The sequence below is a fragment of the Hermetia illucens genome, chromosome 4 (assembly GCF_905115235.1).
Source record: "Hermetia illucens chromosome 4, iHerIll2.2.curated.20191125, whole genome shotgun sequence".
In the NCBI taxonomy this organism is placed as follows: domain Eukaryota; kingdom Metazoa; phylum Arthropoda; class Insecta; order Diptera; family Stratiomyidae; genus Hermetia; species Hermetia illucens.
In genome coordinates this window covers 140,705,915-140,723,066 of record NC_051852.1, presented here as the reverse complement: position 1 = coordinate 140,723,066, position 17,152 = coordinate 140,705,915, and the positions used below count along the sequence as shown (strand labels likewise).

General features: G+C 43.7%; 1 protein-coding gene across 1 annotated transcript; it reads right to left on the bottom strand.

Annotated features, from left to right (window-relative positions):
- Positions 1–1,805: 1,805 nt before the first annotated feature.
- On the bottom strand, positions 1,806–9,692 carry LOC119654775 (beta-1,3-glucan-binding protein-like). The gene is made up of 4 exons (XM_038060317.1): positions 9,280–9,692; positions 2,913–3,007; positions 2,126–2,836; positions 1,806–2,064 (listed from the first exon to the last, which is right to left on the bottom strand). Exons 1-4 carry the CDS (start codon positions 9,392–9,394, stop codon positions 1,849–1,851), a joined length of 1,137 nt encoding a protein of 378 aa, XP_037916245.1. The 5' UTR covers positions 9,395–9,692; the 3' UTR covers positions 1,806–1,848.
- Positions 9,693–17,152: the final 7,460 nt, after the last annotated feature.

The following is a 17,152-nucleotide window of genomic DNA, read 5'->3' as shown; positions in this document are numbered from 1 at the left end:
CGTGGAAAGGCGGCCAATCACACGGTCATGAGTCTATCTGGAAATTCCTTGAAAAACATCCATCACATCACATGGTTTCCAGATTCGTCTTTGAAAAGACATACACTGTCATAATAACCGAGGGAGAAGAATGGTCGGCCATGCTTCTTTTCAGATTACAGACTTAATAATCTTTATTGACCGGTCAGTCATGGAGGGCGGAGCGGGTGCAGGGGTGTTCTCGGAGAATCCGATTATAGGACTGGCCCTACCCCTCGAAAAAATGGCGACCATATTCCAGGCGGAGATATATGCCTTTTCATTGGCTTACAGAAGAATGTCTGCGACAAAAGTGGAGGGGTCGCACCATTCGAATCTGTTCCGACAGTCGGGCGGCATTATCAGCACTAAATGGCAACGAGCTATAAAGCCAGTTGGTGTCGAGTTGTCATCAGGTGCTGCTGAAACTTGGCCGACTGAACGAAAAATTACTGATGTGGGTGCCGGGGTATTCTAACATCGCTGGTAATGACGAGACTGACAGACTGGCTCGCCAAGGGTGTGTGAAAGAGCCTAGGGTCACTAGAGCGGCATATTTGTTGTTCCTTAAGAAGTCGGACATGAAAACCCTAGTAGGGCTTTTAACGGAACACTGTTCCTTAAACTACCATATGAAAAGATTGGGGTGGTGGTTTCGGCTATGTGCAGCCAATGCGAGTGAAGAGGAGGAGACGGTCTTGCACTTTTTATGCAGCTACCCGGCCTCCTCAGTTTTCAGACGAAGACATCTTGGCAAGGTTTTCTTCAAGGAAGAATCCGCACATTCTCTGCCTCTGGAGAATGTTCTCAGATTCCATAAAGCCTTCGAACGCCGTAGGCGGAAAGCAATTGAATAGGCAACTTACGGGGATAGTACAATGGGCCTAACAATTGCCTGAGTGCTCGGAGCTCGGAGAGGGGTTGAAGGACAGCCGCTTGAAGTGTTCGCTTTTGCTTCTTACTATAATCACATGCCCATGACGCACAGGAGGGGGGGGGGGCGGTGGAGAAATTAATGGCTATTATTAGACCGACATGCGGTGCCTCAAAACGTCACGTGCTGCATCAAGGTTCGATCTCTAGAGGAATTTTAGGTCGAAAGTATGTTCCATTAGGGTTGGATCTGGTTCTTAGTCTGAACGGTCGTCGCACTCTCTCTACCTCCTTTAATGGATATGGCATCAAAGGCGTCAATCCCTTTATATATCTAGCAAATATCGTTTCTGCTGACGACAGTTTCGAACTGGCTACTGCCCAACACATTAATATGCTTTCGCTCACTTGTCTAAAATTGGATATGCAGTTATCTCAGCACCAAGCTCACGTTGAGACTGTTCTCTACCATGCTTTATCTGTGTTGTTATATGTGAGTAGGATATAGAAAGTGAAATCCACTGTTACTTAAAAGCTCTGCCTCGTATCATCGGAGTACTTTGATCGAATACTATTTCAAATAAAAAAACTTGTCCAGAACACAGGCCTGGCACTTGTGGACATTGTGATCGCAAGCCGGAACTGGCAGTGGAAAGGTCACATTAAGGAGGGGCAAAAATTATACTGCTCGCTAGAAAGATGGCCGATGAGTGAGTCGCCCCAAGAGCACTTGGTGCAGAACAGTAGGGGAAAAGTGTGACCTGGGGTAAGACCGCAAGTCCGCATTTCTCAAATTTCTATCGAACTCATGTTTATCAAACTGATTAATCTAATAAAAGATCAATAAAAAATATGTTTATTGAAATAAATATTTTTTATTAATGAATTTCTCAAAACAGATTGATGCTCCGTGATCTTGGTGGTAGGTGGATTATATTCCAATATGTCGGGAAGAATTTACAGACCATAAACTCGAACATAATCGATTTGGAAATGCGAGTCAGTGTTTTCCCGATCATAATAATGCCACGTTTTTAACCATGCATTGCGTGCTTCCCAGAACTCAGTTATCGCTGTTGGAGATGTATTAAGCCATGGTTTTCCGTCTGGATTAGAAACGTTATCAGGGAAAAAGGCAACGCCACCAACAGCCAAATTGATGATAAGATGGAACTGTAAAAAAAGGATCAGAGTTCATAAGCAACTGTGTTACCTCTTGCCAAATATCACCTACCTCTTGATCGAATGGGGCTGATTTTTCTCCTCCTTTCCAAGGATTAGCAAGACCAGGATACTTTGCACCGAATCCAACACGATCCCAAAAACCGTTTCCAACGTCAACAGTTCCAACCTCCACATCATCAATTTTGAATGCGATACGATCAGGAGACCATTCAAATTGAAACCGGTGGAAATCTAAATGGTATCCTTGGTCATTTGCCGTATTTTTTGAGAAAGCGGTAGTTTCGAAGGAATGAAATTGTGGTGCAGGTCCAAAGTGCAAAGTTGATTGCACTCTTTGCGTTCCCCAATCTACGCCGTTTAGAACCAGATTACGATTACCTCTAGATTCCATAATATCGATTTCACCGCTTGCTGGCCATGATCCATAAGGATTATTTGTGGGAAGCATCCATATAGCTGGCCATAACCAATCGCCTGCTGGAAGTTTAGCCTTAACTTCAACACGCCCATATTTGAAACTGAATGATTTCAAGGTACGGAGTCGGGCGCTTCGAATTGGGTTAATAATCTTCCTTGGGGTCCCAGTACGTTCGCATCCCGAATCAGCGGCATTCGTACAATCACCCTGAATACTCAATGTTCCGGATGAAAGGAAAGCCTCTCCGTATATTTCAGATGTGAGAGTTGGCTTGATGTGGAGAATGCCATTTTCAGTGTAGGAGTTGGAACGATTGTTGGTATACCACTGGAATTCCGAATTCTGGGAAAGGGGAGTGTGTTCAATGGTGTTGTAATACTAGATGAAGTTCTGAAAAGTTAAGGAAAATTGTACTTACTCCTTCTCCTGATAGGGTGCTCTCGTGTTCCCAGTATTTGAAATTGAGTTTGTCGAAGTTATCCTCAAAAATTAATTCTCCGGAACAAAAACCATCTGGAATTATGCAATTTGGAAGCTATCATGTAAATGCGGGATCAGAATTCTGCAGACACTATCTAGTGTTCGTTGGAGAGCTCAATACTTCGCTAGTTAATAATTTCGCCAACACATCTATCTTTTCCTTTTCGACTTGTTCGATAAGTGCTTTAAGAGTGCCAGTTTTGAACAAAGACCGCGCTTTTTACGTTCCAAACTAATAGTCCTTTTTCCGTTTCTATAGTCGTCCTTGTACCTCCTATCGGAGGCTGAATTTCGGGTTCGAAACCAATATTATACTCCGCACCGCCACCCGGAGTAATGCAATTTACTATGTAGACGGGAAGTCGGTGTCCCGTTGAGGTAGGGACCTTCCTATGAGTGTCTAAAATTTTCTCAAAGTATTCCTTGCTTGTCGTAAAAGCCGTCTGAAGAGCATGTAGGCTAACAACCAGTCAAAATCAATCAAACAATGGAAACGGCTACCATCCTTCGGAATCGAACTAATTTTTCAGTTAGGATAACAATGGAGACCTTTGAAGGAGAGAAGAAGATTTTCTGTGCGCAACTCAAACAGTCCAGGAGAGGCTCTCTAGAATGCCAGGGTGGGTCTTTATATCACCATGTTCCGTGGGCAGCTTCGGCCATCAAACCTTCACACCGTTTACTTAAGAGAAGCGGCAGCGGGAAAAATATCTTGCTGATCGGACGGTCTTTCTCTCTCGGGTCTAAATGAGGTTGTTGGCCATAAGCTCTGGCTGATTGCCTGAGAATGGAAGGGGATCTCGGGAAGTAAAACGTAGCACGCCTTATGACAAATGACGAACAATTTCGTAACTGTATACTGTGTATCTTTCGATGGCCTAGTGAGAGACGTTAACGGGCGACTCCTCATTCACGATGGTGAGCTGCTTAAGAGATGAAAGGAACATTTCAGCATGGTTCGCAACATTGTAATATCTGACAAAGTTCCACCTCTCATGGGTTAAATTCCAAGACAACGTGCGAATACGGACTACTCCTTCAAACAGTAGTGAAATTATCTCGGCCATCAATGCCCCAAACCGGGCAAGTTCGTTGGACTTCATAGTCTCCTTATGAACCTGTTCGTCATCCTGTTGTCCCAGTACAGGTTTTTTGTTCTTACTTCAAAATTTTGGGAATGTGGGATCTTTCCCAGTCACGGAAAAATGGAATGATCATCAAAATTCTGAACAAGGTTACCTGTCTTGAATGCGTCAATAAGAGTATTTCCATACTTCCTGCCGTTGCAAAAATTCCAGCTAAAACTATCCTGGAACGAAATAAACAACATCTCGCAAGCTTAATCGACTTAGAGCAGGCTTGGTTCTGGTCTGGTTACGCTTCTATGATACATTGACCACATTAACACCTCTCGGATTATTTTGAAGCAGTGGCCAGAGTTCAAATCATCAACTTGGAAAAGGCTTTCAGCAGCGTCAACAAGGAGTTTATGGAAAGCTCTACACAAGAGGAGAATTCCGGAAAAGCTAATAGCTACTATCGGAGCTACATATGATGAAGCAAGATGTCTCCTGATGCAGGTCAAATTTCCGAGGAATTTAAAGATCGAAGTAGAAATTGATAAGGTTGCTTACTATCTTCGAAGCTATTCCTTCCTGTTATCGACTGCCATGGACAATGATATTTTGTCTTAACCTTACCTCGACTACGTTGATGAGATCTTCTTGCTCGTTCACCGAGTTATGGACCTTAGCCAAATGGTATCGTACTTTCGAGTAGAAGCAAGCAGAGTCAGATGAAGTAAACATCGACAAAACTAAGGTTCTCAGTTCGACTGGCCATGGTACCCTTCTTATCTACATTAACAGGCAGTATAGCAAAGGTGTTGATCAATTTGTTTAGATTGGTAACCTTGCTTCTACCAACGGTGACATCGAACTTCATATTACCCTGAACATTACCAGTGCTTGATCCACCTTTATTGTTTAGCCTAAAATTTGGAAATGTGGCTACCTTAGCACTAACATCAAGTTGTGATTGCTTCGTACCAATGTTTCCCAATTGTTGTTTTTGGGGAGCAGCACATAGTGACTTTTACTTAAAAATTTGAAATTTTCACTGTGACCTGAGAAAATCTCGAACGAGGATCTAGGTTGGCCGATGTGTTAATTAGAGAGCCAAAGTGGCATAGGATGTTTCTCCGAAAGGGCGACAGATGTATTGTCACGCAATGCGACCCACTATTCCAGAATGGCTGAAAGGCGGTTCAAACTGGAATTGCATGGCGCACACGGGAAGACCCGGCGAGAACCGGCATTTCGTCAAACCGGGAACATAGGCGAATAGACGTGGTAGACGTGCTATGCGCTGCAATATTGGCCATCATATAGGCTGTCAACCTGTTGCACAGCCCTTAACCGGGACAACCAGTCGGCTCATGTATGTTTTAAGGCGCAGATGCTTCGTCATTCGTTTTGTTGGAGGCAAAATCCGGCCCAGTAGGCTGCGCTGGGAAGGTCCTTTCATCATCATCGTTCCATGAGAAAATGCGCAAATCGTTATTCCTTTGTCGTTGCCGGGTTCGTCGTTGTGTAATCCGTCCAGTCCGGTGCTCCTGTTGTGACTTCGTAACAAGTTGTTTTCCATGAAGGGTTATCAGCCCTACCCAACCTCCAACCTGGAGGACCAGTTGGTACAACTTGCCCCAATTTTAGGCGCGGTAGACTCGCCTTCATCCTTCTCCGTCTGCAGTTTCTCATTAAGAAAGGGCTCCCAACGATCACCACATGGAGGTTGAGATAGGGTTTGGCAGCAAAGCTTTTGGTGTTGTTTCAGGAGGCGTTTCCCCGGTTTTATGCTCCATCATGGGTACCAATCTACGTTTCACCCTGGGACCTATACTATCCTTTGATCGCGGGACGGGTCCTTTAATCCCGGAAAACTTTTCGGGGAAATACGCATGGTACAAAGAAAAGTCGTGTAAAGAATACCTCAGATGGAACGGCGGTTTAGGTCAAGATGCCAGGTAGCTATTGGGAATATCTAAACCGGGATATTTGCAACTCCTTACTAAGACAAACTTACATCGATCGGGCATTGTTGATAGGGATGACCTATAAGTCCACCTTCCAGTGTGCAACACTGCATTTGGATATTGCACGTTTCGCAGTACGAGGGCGTATTAGATATAAAATAAAATATATTTAATTTACAAAAATGTTTTATTTTTCTGTATATTTCCTTTTCTCCAAGCGCTCCTTTTAGTGGCGCAAAAAGATGAAATTCGCAGCAAGACAAGTTCGGTCTGTATGAAGGTTATTCTAAGGTTTCCCAGCGAAAGGAGTCCCATTTTCGTTTAGTTTAGTTGGTTACGTGAGGAATAATATTGTGTATTAATAGTGAATTGATCATAGAGAAAATTGAGATGAATAACACCTTTCCGATAAAAAGGACAATTGCTCTATGAGCGCACTGACCGCCTCGATGTTTTCAGTGGTAACGTTCGTCTTTGGGCGGCGGTTGTGGCTCAGATTCTTGACTTCATCACCCCCCGTTTCCCAGTGAATTTCTTATGCCACGCAAATACTCGGGTCCTCAAAAGGGTATTTTCTCCGAACTGTACGCGCAATCGCTCCAAAATTTCGATCGAATCGACTCCCTTCTTGGCCAAAAAATTAATAATAATTCTTTGCTCCACTGAGAGGTACACTTCTGTCTCATACCTACCATACCATACCAGTGCTATCTGGCAATATGCTCCAGTTCCTCCCTTGGATTTCTAAGAAACGTCTACTTTTGCTCCACTGTTCTGTGTCATGTATCTTTAGGACGACCAGCTGTCATCCTGTGATAGTGAGTTTCATTGCGTGGCATAATCAAAGACGAATTTGTCGCCACTCCCGCCTTCTCCTCAGCATGTCTGCCTGTAACTGGCTCATACATCGCAGCATTTTTTCATTCGAGATTGTGTCTCACCAGAATACCCGGATTACTTTACGATTCAAGAAACAGTTACGAAGGTGAAGGTTGGCGCGAATAACCTTAATTTGGAGTTAGATTTGGGATAGCTGCATTACCAGATTTTTCAGAAAGCAACGAATTCGCAATCGGCAGAAATAACGCTCCTTAGATATATAATATATACTATAAAGAATAGCGTGATGGATAGTTTGATTGAGATCCTGGTATTTATCTTTAGTTCAAACTTTTTTGCCACTGTCCCTAAATCCAAGCCGTTTTGCCAACATGTACTATTCGACGAGGGAGCTTTTAGGGTAGTTGGGGTATTTGAGGGATGATTTCATGGTCCATTGAAGCCTTTCACGTTTCCCAAACAAGGCAACGTGCAGAGCTGAGCAAATGCAGCTGCGGCGAATAATAATTGATATAGTACATGACAGTTTGTGCAATCATATGTCGCTCAGACAGCAGCGATTAATTTCTGTCCAAGGATCTCTTGAAGTGAATGGAAGGTGCGTTCAGGGGAGATCTTAGCTCCGAACTAGAGGGGCTACCACCCATTTAAGGCCTTTGCCTCCAGGATGTCCTCCCTCCAACAATGTCGATTTAGCAATTACGTCCTCCAATTTTCAAATCCGAGCGGTGATGCAGTGTTTTCCTGTCGGTATTCGTCCTGCTATTCTCCCTTCGAATGCCCTTTTAGGTATCCGAATCTGGTCCATATGCTGACCATGCCTATCTCATTGCCGCTCCTAAGGTTTGATTATTTAAGGACTTCACGCTCGTCAAATATTTCATACAACTACTGGTTGCATCTGATTCGCCATTGGTCGTCCTCTTGTTTCGCTATGCGACGATTTGGCAGGACTTATAGAGCAACGCGCCTTTTGTGCCAGTACGAGCATATTTCTTTGCTTTAATCCGATGTTTGTATCAAACGCATCTCTCACACTATTGTTGATTCGTTCGCTGTTGTATAGGACATTGTCGCTCTGGCGAAGTTTACCAGTTCTGCTGGAATTCCACATTTGAGTTGAATTCCCAGCATTCTCCTACCAATTGTCGACCTTCCAGTCCGAAAACGTCTTTGGTATTCACCAATCGTCTTCTCTGCCCCACATATTGCTCCAGAATGGTTTTACGTAGCAGATGAGGAATCAGGGTGAAAATCATCCTATTCTCTATCGACCAAGTTTTTAAGGTGTTTTTTGAAGTATCCTAGGGTTTTTTTTGTGAGGGCGAGAAACCAGTTACCGGGCTCAAGTTAGATGCTATCCTCCACAATCTGAACGGTTACCCCTTCTTCTAACGCCTGGAAATAATCTCAGACACCCTGCATTTACGAATGAGTAGAAGTAGCAATTCTGAAGAGACTAGCAGGGCTGGTCGGAAAATGTCTGAAGGAAGACGTCTTCATGCCACTGATCTCGAAAGTACTACTCTTACCTCCACTCGTAGCCATCAGCCATCTCAAGTTCATCGATGCGCCTTCATGTTTCCGCAAGTAGCCACATAACTTTGATTATCATTTCTTTTTGGGACGTGGTCGGCAACTTCATCATCAACCAGGAGCAAAGGCTTTGTGGGCGGACCAGTGTTGATATTCTTGGGCAGGTTTTTTAAAGTTTGCGCTGTGTGCATGGCAGGAACGTTTTCTATTTCGAATTTAAGGCCCGACAGTCTCTATTTTCCCTCGAGCCGAGTTGGTAACAAGACTAAGTAAAGGCAAATGATGATCCTTTTCAAAGCCGAGGAGACAGTCCCTAAAACCACTGCAGATCCTGTTCATTCCTTAGTGGGTATCCATACAGTCTCTAATGAGACAGTGCTTCAGTTTCATAATCGTCACACTTAATGCTGTGCAAGTGATAACCTCACAGCAGCGAGATAAACACAAGGGGAATATCGAAAGTGGGATTCGAACCCAGAGCAACAAGATTGAGAGACTTACGCTCTATCCCATCAACCATCGCACCGTATGGTCAACCCAGTGCTAGAAAAATGTCGTGCTATAGATGATGCGGTAAGAGTTATAGAAATGTTCAAACCCCTTTGATATGGTCACCGAGAGTGTGTCCGTCATTACATGGTCGAATAAGATGTTGTCAGAGTCCACTTTTGCATTCAAATCACCCACCGCGATCACAATGTTACCTTTAGGAACTGCGCGAGGGAGGCGACAACCTTCCAGAGTCCCAATATCTTATTGCGTTGAGACTCAGAATGTCTAACCGATATCGCGGGAATTCTTGTTTAAGTAGGAAAAAGCGATAAGTCTTCGGACCTCCTCCGACCGAAAATTTCACCTTAATAAGACATATAAGATCAACTTAGAAAATCCTTACCGTTCCTTCGAATAGCGGATCCACTGGCGGTGGTCAGGGAAGTGGGGCAATGTGACTGAGCAGGTAATATTGAAGCGGCGGCCACCCATAGATAAATTACGATTGACAGCATCATTGCATCTAATTATCTTCTTACTAACGGAAACCGCACACTTTAGGAATACGTGTAACCTCGAGCCGAAACCAACTGACAGTAATACTTGGAAAAGCTGAGTTTCCTATAGGTGACGTCTGTATTCTGGGCTAACTTTCCACAGTGCGGAACCAACGGAGCTAGAACAACTCCCTGATGAATCTTTCACCCTATTTACATATATTCGATAGTAGAAGCGACTTGTCTATCTTTAATTTTTTCTGTTTTTGTCATATTTCACTGGTATCCTCTGATCCGATTGTCCTTATTTTCCTCTTAGTAAAATTATCAACTGTTGTACTATCAACTTATTAATATTGAAAAACACAGCGAGTTTTCCATGTCATATTCTTTCTTTTTTTTTATGATTTGAGACGTCGCATTTGCAAGTGTTGTAATTAAAGCTGTTAAGCTTATCAATTTTGCAAATGAATTTATGTTGATCAAACACAAGATTATGCTCCTTGAACAAGTCAATTGCTTGAATATTCGTAGATAAAAGTTCGCGTTTTCTGAAAGCAATTTACTGCTTTCAATTGCAGTATTTTTCCATGAAAGGGATTCATTGCGTGATCATGTTCATTTAGATAATGGTTATACATTTAGAATCCCAGTAAACTTTATGGGACCGACTATAATGCTTTTTTGTAGAAAGAAAGTTTCTCCAGTCGTAATCAGGACCGTGCCAAGGTGAAGGCGAACCCTTTTTAAATTATCAGAACGAATCTAATTAAAGTAAAAGGCCCTCTTACGACTCCTGGAGAAAACTTTTGCGCGGAATGAAGTATCACTTCCTCCACCCTTTCACTAGACCGGGTTGTACCAAACTTTCTACTATTCCAAAACCCTCAGAAAATTCTGGTCCCATCCCTTTCATCAGCCTGCTTTGAAATACATCTCCAATAATCTTCGAATTAGTGTAGAGGATGAGAATGTCTTTTCTGAAATAATATCATATCAAACAACAGGATCATCAGAGACTCTTTGCAGATAGAAGAACAACGCTTTCAATTGGATTTGAAATTGGCGAATTGGTATGAGTTACGATGAAAGTAGGAGCAATAAACATCCGCCGAAGAGAGTTGGGCTTTATAAAATATTTTAAAGGACATGGCTTCATCAAATTGCTGACCCAGACGCAATGAATGAGCCCCTTGGACTATTTCACATAGCGACGTTGATACATGTGAAAACAATTCATGGAGTCATGGAGCTGGTCATATGAATAAGAAAAATGCGTGTGGCAAACAGACTAACGTAAGAAGTTACCAGATCTCCCATCAGACGAGAGCCATATGCGTTTAGAGAAGGTCAACGATTATGAGATCTTCTCCAGTATCCAAGGCGGAAAATACCTGAGTCAATAGAACCCTGCTAATATCTCAAAATGTACGCAAAGAAGAAAAGAGGCTATAGAACAGAAGTCTGGCTTGGAAGAATCACCCTTCATTTTAGTTGGAGCAAAAATAGTGCAACTGTTGGAATTTATTAAAGAAAAGCACAACTTCACATCAAACATATGGTGAGTGCTATCAGCCAAAATTACTACTTCGATGGTAATGCAATCAATGAAAGTAACTCCCAACCGTATACTCGTGGATCATCATCATCATCAACGGCGCAACAACCGGTATCCGGTCTAGGCCTGCCTTAATAAGGAACTCCAGACATCCCGGTTTTGCGCCGAGGTCCACCAATTCGATATCCCTAAAAGCTGTCTGGCGTCCTGACCTACGCCATCGCTTCATCTTAGGCAGGGTCTGCCTCGTCTTATTTTTCTACCATAGATATTGCCCTTATAGACTTTCCGGGTGGGATCATCCTCATCCATACGGATTAAGTGACCCGCCCACCGTAACCTATTGAGCCGGATTTTATCCACAACCGAACGGTCATGGTATCGCTCATAGATTTCGCATTGTGTAGGCTACGGAATCGTCCATCCTCATGTAGGGGGCCAAAAATTCTTCAGAGGATTCTTCTCTCGAACGCGGCCAAGAGTTCGCCATTTTTCTTGTTAAGAACCCAAGTTTCCGAGGAATACATGAGGACTGGCAAGATCATAGTCTTGTACAGTAAGAGCTTTGACCCTATGGGGAGACGTTTCGAGCGGAACAGTCTTTGTAAGCTGAAATAGGCTCTGTTGGCTGACAACAACCGTGCGCGGATTTCATCATCGTAACTGTTATCGGTTGTGATTTTTGACCCTAGATAGGAGAAATTGACAACGGTCTCAAAGTTGTATTCTCCTATCCTTATTCTTCTTCGTGCTTGACCAGTGCGGTTTGATGTTGTTGATTCGTCTTCGGTGCTGACGTTGCCACCATATATTTTGTCCTGTCTTCATTGATGTGCAGCCCAAGATCTCGCGCCGCCTGCTCGATTTGGATGAAGGCAGTTTGAACGTCTCGGGTGGTTCTTCCCATGATGTCGATATCATCAGCATAGGCCAGTAGTTGGGTGGACTTAAAGAGGATCGTACCTCTCGCATTTACCTCGGCATCACGGATCACTTTCTCGAGAGCCAGGTTAAAGAGGACGCATGATAGGGCATCCCCTTGTTGATGTCGAATGGTCTTGAGAGTGATCCTGCTGCTTTTATCTGGCCTCGCACATTGGTCAGCCTAGTCAGTCTAGTCAGTCTTATTAATTTCGTCGGGGTACCGAATTCTCTCATGCCCGTGTACAGTTTTACCCTGGCTATGCTATCATAGGCGGCTCATGAACAGATGGTGCAACTTTTGTCCATATTCCAACAGTTTTTCCTGGACTGAAGCCTCTTTGGTATGGGCCAATGATGTCCTGGGCGTATGGGGCTATCCGGCCTAGCAAGATAGTGGAGAATATCTTATAGATGGTACTCAGCAACGTGATACCTCTATAATTGCTGCACTGTGTGATATCTCCCTTTTTATGTATGAGACAGATTATGCCTCGCTGCCAATCGTCAGGCATTGATTCGCTGTCCCATACCTTGAGCACAAGTTGATGAACTACTTGGTGTAACTGGTCGCCACCATATTTAACCAATTCGGCTGTAATTCCATCGGCTCCTGGCGACTTATGATTTTTTAGCCGATGAATTGCACGGACTGTTTCTCCTAAACTTGGTGGTGGCAGTATTTGTCCGTCGTCTTCAGTTGGCGGGACCTCCAACTCGCCGATGTTCTGGTTGTTCAGTAGTTCATCAAAGTACTCAACCCATCGCTCTAATATGCCCATTCTGTCGGAAATCAGATTTCCCTCTTTGTCTCGGCAGGATGAGCATCGAGGTGTATAAGGCTTCATCCTGCTGACTTGTTGGTAAAACTTCCGCGCCTGGTGCGGTTGCTCCCTGTACTTTTCTAGTTCACAGACTTGTTGGTTCTCCCAGGCTTCCTTTTTCCGTCTGTGAAGTCGCTTCTCCGCTCGACGGAGTTCGTGATAAGTCTCTGCGCGTGCCCGCGTTCTTTGAGAATGCAACATTACTCGGTATGCGGCATTCTTCCGTTCCATTGCTAGCTTACATTCATCGTCAAACCAGCCGTTCCGACTCCTTTTACGGCTGGGGCCAAGTATGTTTGTGGCCGTATCCATGATAACGTTCTTCAGGTGATTGTGAAGATCATTTGTTGATGCTTCATCTCCAGGTCCTCTGTTGACTGCGGTTATTGCGGCATCCATTTCCCTCTTATAGGTGTCGCGGAGGGTTGTGTTGTGGATGACTTCAGTATTCACTCTCACCTGATTGTCAGAGGGGATTCTAGGTGGTATTGTTATTCGAGCTTGGAGCACCATGCCAACGAGATAGTGATCCGAGTCTATATTGCCCCCCCCCCCATACTCGTGGATGGGCAGGAAAAAAAGGTGTTCGGTAGAAGGAAAACGAACATCCAGAGGGTTCCTAAAAAACAAAAAGGCGTATAACCCACTTGAAGAAATAGGCCTAAGATCTCAGTAGGTGGGAAAATAGTGCCTAAAATACTAGCGTCGCCAAGGGAGCTGGTGTCTGATCAAAAACAGCCAAAAAAAAAAACAGGAGAGAATGAGGATCCGTCCTGAGGTGGTCATCATTTCAAGTACAGGTAGTATGTCCTACGCAGACATACTAAGAAGAGTGAAAACTGACCGTGATCCCAAAGACTTGGGGGGAAATGTTCACAGGATCCGGAGCAACCAAAAGCGAGATTTCATACTACATCTGAAAATGTCCGAAGAGACCAAAGCCGAACGCTTGAGAAAATTGCTGCCGTGCGTGATCAAAAGTATGACCTCGCTATATAGTGTAAGGACCTAGATGAAGTCACTTTGAAGGAAGAAATCTGCACTGCCTTAGCGGAGCAGTTCAAGCGCATATGGAGGTCCACAAACTGCGACCATCCGGCTTCCAACAAAAGCAGCAAGCAAGTTGCTAAATGGCGGGAAGATGAATATTGGGTGGGTAGTCTGCCCCTTAGAGAGCAAATCTCATTGAAGAGATGCTTCAAGTGTTTCTTGTACTGATATCTGGCGAGGGTATGCACAAGTGCGGTTGATTGATCTGACCGATATAGACGTTGTGGGGAAACAGATAACATTGCTCGGGAATGTAACAGGTATCCCAAATACATGTTGTATTCTGAAAAAGAGAGCCAGGACAGCGGGCATATTGCCGGAAGCGGCAAGTGTCTGGAGCCCAAAAAGGTGTTAAATGCAATGGGAAAATGCGGTTCTTGGAGTGCGAAGTTTATGCCCTCATTCAATAGTTCTTCCTCGTCCTTATTGAAAATTTGCTTTAAGAGCTATCTAACTTTTAAGGGAAAGTTCTATGAAGAAACTAGAGGGGTGGCAAAGCGTCTCCCTTTTTCAGCGACCTATTCATGGACAGGATTATGATCCACTATTGCCCATAAAGACCAAGTACCGAATAAGGTACTTCGAAACTTAAAATGTACAATATAGATAAAAGACAATGGAGGAATAAAATTTCTAGACTGAAGGATTAGAAGAGGGGAAAGGGGGGTCTCTTTTGATATAGGGAGTCTATATAAACAACGAACGATCTGGAAAATTCGAACCACTCTCATTCGCAATCGGTTGGAATATCGGTTTGGTTTTCATCTTGTGTGAGAAATTTCCTATGCATGTTTTCTCATTCGGATATACCTTGAATTCAAAATATTCCTTGATAAATGTATTCCCAAACTCCAATTCTGTCGTTCATATGAGTTCATTTTATATGATAATGAAGTCATAAAAATATCGCAATGGGATCTATTTTGAGGCTAAGACTTCGTATGGATGCACCATCGTAATTTTTTTCAAATTTTTCCATTGGATAGGCTCTGAGAACGACCCCTGTTACACTTTTTGAGGCACATATTGTGAGCCCCCGCTCTTCTATATTTTACTCAGTATCGAAAATATGATCAGTTTCGAAAAGCACTAATTGATTCCTTTCATTTGATACCCCACACGACCATATTTTGTGAAAAAATTACACCCCCCTTTTGCATGTATTGGGAGTCCCAAATAATATATAACGGGATTTACAGACCATACGTCCCCGCCAAATTTCATGACAATTGGTTGACAGACAGATGTTGAACCCATCCTCATAAGATTTTGTCTTATACAAAACCCTAGCAATGCAAGCCTCTTTCTATGCAATGATGTAAAGATTGTTCTCCGTGCTCCTCAGTGCCGAAAGAGTTATGAAACACAACGGAGTGAAGAATGGTTTCCAATTATTTATTATTGAAAGCTTCATGAGGAAAAAGGCAAAAAGCTAAGAAATACGTGCATTAACATCCCTTGTCAACAACTTGGAAGGGAAAGGGTTGAGTATCGACATGGTGCCATCGAGTAGGATGCATCAACTCAAAGGCAGACTACGAAACCCAAGGACCGCAAATTAAGGGACAAATCCAGCAGAATTCGTAGATTGCGGGAAGATCTATATATGTCAAACGAAAAGACTGGTTCCGGTACTCTGGGGAGAGCACGAGAGAGAGGTGGAAACGGTCGAGAAGAGGAAAAGAAGGAGCAAAACACTGAAATTCATATTAGCACTGCCACCATCCGCATCAAATGGGTTTGTGTCGTTAAGGAATGCAGGAACAGTGGAAAGTTAGACGCGCAAGGGGAGAATACCCCGACAGTCGAATTCCGCATTTCGTCCTAAAAATTAACAGTGTAACACCTTTCAAATAAATAGTATAGTATAGTGATTAGAAATAAAAAGTATAATATTTCGCCAGAGAGAATTCTCGTCTACATGAAATGGAACTTCCGCGGATTCCGGGATGGAGTGGGTGGAGGTGGATCCATGCCCATTATGAAATCAATGCGCCTGTGATCCGAGGGTGCAATATCGTTTGATACTCTCCACTCTCCGACCAGAGCCGTCAGGGGATGCCAACGCGATGTCAATGACCTCTCGCCTGACTACGTTGAAGAAATTGGGTTCATTACCTAAATTAAGGATCTGCAAATCGATTCCTACTAAATAATCCAGTAGTCTCGATCCTCTGGGATTGATATTAAAACTTCCCAGCATATGAAGTGAGCCTTGACATCACATCCTGCTATTACCCCCATGCCTCTATTTTTGGCATATTGGATAGCTCTGATAAATGTTCCACTGGGAACGTCTTCTGCGTCATAGGGAAAATATGCAGAACACCATAGTATCTCTTTATGTTCCTGTTGACTTTTTATGGTTAATTTAGCCGATGAGGTGTCGCCATCACATATGTCGTTAACCAAAGTAGCCTGGAAGTTTTTTGAGACTACCATGCAGGAGTGGGGTCGATCACTTCCATGGGCATACAACAGGTCAACATGTTGGAAGTTTCGGCCCCTGACTACTCCACCAACAACCCACGATTCTTGTATGAGGTGCACCCAGTAACATTATCTATCGCATTGCATCGTTTAATACATGTAGCGCTGTGGCCTTTGCATACCTTGAAGTTGACTCCTACCCCCCCGATACTAAGTAGAGCCATATTTGGCTGGCAGAAAGGTATTGTGGTGGTTCTCTGCACCGGGCTGATTCCAGTCAGCCCGTTGGGGAGTGCCGCCCCACGTATCCCAGGAGGGTGATCAAACCCGAATCTGTAATGAGACTCATCTGAAGTAGTTCTTACCACGAAGCCTCACCGACGGTTAATTTATACCATGAAGACCGGGATGGTTCTTAGAATGTAATATTCCAGGAGAATTCCTGAAAATATGCTTTTTTGGCCCATTTTTTTTTGTGGTTGACCCTCTTATGGAAATCTTATCGCGGTTGTGCTTGTGCCCCTATCGAGGCGGAGCTCTTTTCGAGTTCAAGCGTGGAGTTGTACAGTACAAATCAGGAACCGTACCCGTTAGTTGCGGTTGAGGTATTAGATGGTAGAATGCTGAGCCTACACCCAGTATGCCAGTCAAAGCGAGGCTCTGATTGTCATCTCCAAATCAATCCGTATCGGATGAGGACAGATTATATCAAGGCAGGTTCTTCAAAGCCTTCTACTCCCCGATATGAAATAATAGAGCCCATAAGATCGCTTTCAAGGCTAAATTCGACAAAATTTTAACAGCGTATTTCATTTCACTGCAATTTCAAAGCAAACACTGTTAGATGTTGACGTACAAACTGCCTTCATCCAGATCGAGCAGGCAACGCGAGATCTTGGGCTACATATCAATGAAGGCAAGACAAAATATATGGTGGCTACGTCAGCATCGAAGACCAACCAACCAACAAGGTTAAACCGCACTGGTCAAACAGGA